This window comes from Octodon degus, unplaced genomic scaffold, assembly GCF_000260255.1.
Source record: "Octodon degus isolate 3935 unplaced genomic scaffold, OctDeg1.0 scaffold00185, whole genome shotgun sequence".
Taxonomy (NCBI): domain Eukaryota; kingdom Metazoa; phylum Chordata; class Mammalia; order Rodentia; family Octodontidae; genus Octodon; species Octodon degus.
Window position 1 is genome coordinate 5,021,629 of NW_004524761.1, and position 3,941 is coordinate 5,025,569.

The 3,941-nt window shown below is 40.4% G+C and overlaps 1 protein-coding gene across 1 annotated transcript in view; it reads right to left on the reverse strand.

Moving 5' to 3' along the window:
* LOC101588310 (protocadherin alpha-4) overlaps nt 1–315 on the reverse strand; it is a 14,044-nt gene extending 13,729 nt beyond the window's left edge. The window contains exon 1 of the mRNA XM_004643870.2: nt 1–315. Within this exon, the coding sequence (XP_004643927.1) occupies nt 1–261 (261 nt within the window). The 5' untranslated portion in view covers nt 262–315.
* Between the last annotated feature and the right edge of the window lie 3,626 nt (nt 316–3,941).

The following is a 3,941-nucleotide window of genomic DNA, read 5'->3' on the forward strand; positions in this document are numbered from 1 at the left end:
ATTCACAAACAAAATGCCATTCTGCAGATTTACCTCCAGAAGGTCCCCGCGCTCCTTGGACGCCACCCGGAACAGGCGCGGCACCAGCTCCGCCAGCTCCAGCCCCAGGTCCTGCGCGATGCGGCCCACGAAGGTGCCGTGTTTGGCCTCCTCGGGGACCGAGTAGTGCAGCTGGCCGCTCCCTGCCTCCCAGGCTGCGAGCAGCAAAATGGAGAGCAGTAGACGCTGGGATTCCTGGCTGCTTCCCCAAGACAATTCCATCTCAAGTGCGCGGTGCTTTGTTATGATTAGGATTCTTCTCTCAAAGTCAGAGGGAAACTCCTGATCGGTCAGGGCAGTCCTCTGTCTTTCAGATTCCGGATGCTGGATACAGCTTCTTTCCAGTAAGAACACAAGGGATATTTTCCCCTTTATTTTCTTCTTTGTCCAGTCTATTTTGTGGTAAAGAGCGACATCCTGTGGCTCCAAATTGTATAGCCTGTGGAACTCCACACTGCCAGGGCTTCGTTGTCCTTTCAACTCCTCTAATATCGTTTTGTTTTAGAAAAAAGAATTAGATTTTCTACTTCTTCGGTGTATATTTTGTACCACTGACTGACAGTGAGCTTTGATTTTATTTCAGAGAGTTTTTACTAGGGGAAATGCTTTTATAATGCAAGTTGTCAACAGTATTTCTTGAGACCCAACTACGGTTAATATGCATTTTGTATTCATAATAGAATGAAGTGGTTTAAAAATTCATGCTAGCTCCCTTCTGTTCCACTGAATATTTAACTTTCTCATTGAAGTCCTCTGTTCATTCTTGTATTTGCAGTACCAGTGTTGAGGGCAACATGAGGTAGGGAATGTGATCCCAAGAACAACGCATTGAACAGTTAATTCAAAAATATTTTCAAAGAAATTATTCTACAGAATTTCCAGGAGCTTTCACAGGAATTAGAAATTTGTATTAAATAGACTTCTGGAAAATACTCTAAATAATTTTATTCCCTGTAACTTATTTGCCTCCCATCAGCAAGAGTGGTATTCTCATCTTCACCCTTATGGCTTTATGAACATTTGTCTGTTCTGCAGGTGTCTAAAATGCCTATCCTTTTTATCCTATTATATTAATATATTTTAGTCAAACAGAAAAATTCATGAGTTCCAATGCTATTTTTTTCTAAACATATTTATTATTTGTTCTCTAACTAATGTCCAATAATTCTAAACTTCTATATCCATTTGAAAGCTCCCTGACTCATGAAGAATTTCATGATAAAATCAGCTGTTCATGCACATATACCTTCTTTTTTTCATTTTTGCATTGTTGGGGAATGAATACAGAGCTTTTACACTGAGCTACACTGCCAGAAATTTTGTTTTTATTTTGACACAGAGTCTCACTAAGGCACTAAATTCATCAGGCTGGCTCAAATTGGCTATACTCCTGCTTCAGCCTCCCAGGTTGATGAGATTACAGACTATTTTTTAACTTATTTTATAAATGCCAGTATCCAGATTAAATCATGGCAGACATTTGCAACATTATTTTCTCTCTTGCAAGCATTTGGATGTGTGCTGTGTTGCAATAATTTTTAAAGCTAATTATTGTATTTTAGTAGTTTAATAGCTCCAAGTTACTTTTTTAACATTTGTTAGACATGCACCCAATAGAAATGATTTACTTTAATTCAATTGCCTGGTAAAATGCATTTATTTAAGGTGACTGCATAGCTAGGAAGGAACATTACATACAAAAATAGTTTTCCAAGACATTGCTTGAGTGAAGATACACTATTCTTTCTGTATTTTAGGGAAGGGTCTACAGGCTATTCACGGTCTCACTACTAGCTCAGACTCGTAGTGATTCTCCTGTTTACAGTCTCCTGATTACAGGCCTGTGCTACCATGCGCAGTCTCAATTGCTGCCTCAGCACACCCGGGGGCGGGGCAGGCATGGCAGACCCAGGGATTAAACCCCTGGCCTCTGCGCCTGCTTGCAGGCACTTTAATCTGCTGAGCTATTTGGCCCGCCCAAGTGAAGATGTACTTTGATTAGAGTTTTACCTGAATTTTAGCACTAGTTTTTGGCAATGATGATCTTTGAATCTTTTTAAGTCTTAATGAGTAACAAAGACTTCCCAATAAATTGATTAATTTTTTCTATGTAAGCTTCATATAAATGGAGATAATGGCAGTAGCGGTTTTAAATGCTTTTTTGCCTCTTAAATACATAAATTTCATTCCTATCCATTAGTCTAGACAATAATTCAATCTAGAGAAAAATAGTTTTAGGCTACTTCCCCATGAAGACCCACACTCACACAAAATTTTCTGGATCGAAACAGAAATTATAGCACTGTCACTGGAGACCGAAACTAAAGTTTTACAAAAATGGCCATAAATGTCAAGCACTCTAGAAGAGAAGCCAAGGGATTTCTTTTGCTTTCAACTTATCAAGCAAAATATTGAAAAGCATGGTTGAGGAATGCAGAATAGAAAAAGACATTTATTTGAAATAAGTACTCAATATTTCATTAGTATAACAGCAATTGCCTCTAAAAAGAAAAAAAAACCTCAAGAATCTTCAAAAAATATTTTTTTAAACATTTATTTATTTATTGTGTGTGTGTGTGTGTGTGTGTGTGTGGCCAGCTCAGCCCACCAGGGGGCGCAGCTGGCTGGCATGTGGTGCTGGGGGAACGAACCGTGGTCCCTGTGCTTTGCCAAGCTTGTTCCAAGTAGGTGCTTTAGACCACTGAGCCATCTCTCCAGCCCCTTCAAAAAATATTTGCCAAGAGTTTTCTTAGGCAAGAATTTCAAGCAGAGAGCTGGATTTGGAGAATGAAGTCCCATACCAAGAAAGGCAAGAATTTTAGATGACTTTACTACTTGTTACAAGATGATAACAGGACTAGTATTTATTGAATTAAAGCATGGCATGCAGTGACTAATGACTGATAAACAAGGTGACAGCAAAGGATAGCCCAAGAAAAGAAAATGGAGGTTAAGCTGGACACAATGACACCTGCGATGCCTGTAAGTAATCACAATACTCAACAGGCTGAGGCAGGAGGATCATGAGCTCAAGGCCTGTGAAGATGGTACCATGTGATCTATTCAAAAGGGAGAGAGGGAGGGAGGGAGGAAACAAAGAAAGAAGAAAAGGAAAGAGAAAATTGAAGTGGGAAAAGGGTAGAACTAAAAGTGTATATTTGACATCTTGGTCTCTGCACAATATCATTAAGTATAAATTAGACTTCAGTTGACTAATACTCCTCTCCAGTTGCAAGAAAATTTGGATAGTGCTCCAACTATTTGCTAAAAGAAATGACCAAATGCATGAGAGGAATTAGAGTAAAATTGTCTCATTTTGTGATAATTATGAGAAAGTTTTATTTACTGCATGGCAGAGGTCAAAAGAAAGAATAATACTAAGAAAAGGTCACCAGTCAGGATATGGACTTATCAAGATTATTTTACCTTAGATCCTTTTTAAAACATTGTACACAAAAGAAGCTGCTCAAGAGTATTTTGCTAGCAAGGATAGTTTTAAAATTACATATAAAGCATTACTTTCAATGAATTACTGAAGTTGAAAATTATTAAGATTTTAAAATTTCATTTTAAAAGAACATTTAAATTAACTACAGGCCTCCCCCACCCCGCCCGCAGAGTAGGATTTTCTGCCGAGTTCCGGGAGCCCCCAGACCCAGTCCTAGCCCAGGTCCAGTGAGTGTGCGGACAACTTCCTGCTACCCTGCGCCGGCGAGACCAGTCCCAGCCCAGGCGCAGTGTGGGCCGGACCCTCTCCCAACCACTCGGGCCGCCCCCCACCACTCTGCCATACCTCCCCACCCCCTCCTGCGGAGTAGGAATTTCTGCCGAGTTCCGGGAAAGGCCAGACACAGTCCTAGCCCTGGTCCGCAGCGGGAAGGAGCTGAGCACGGCAGCCAGAC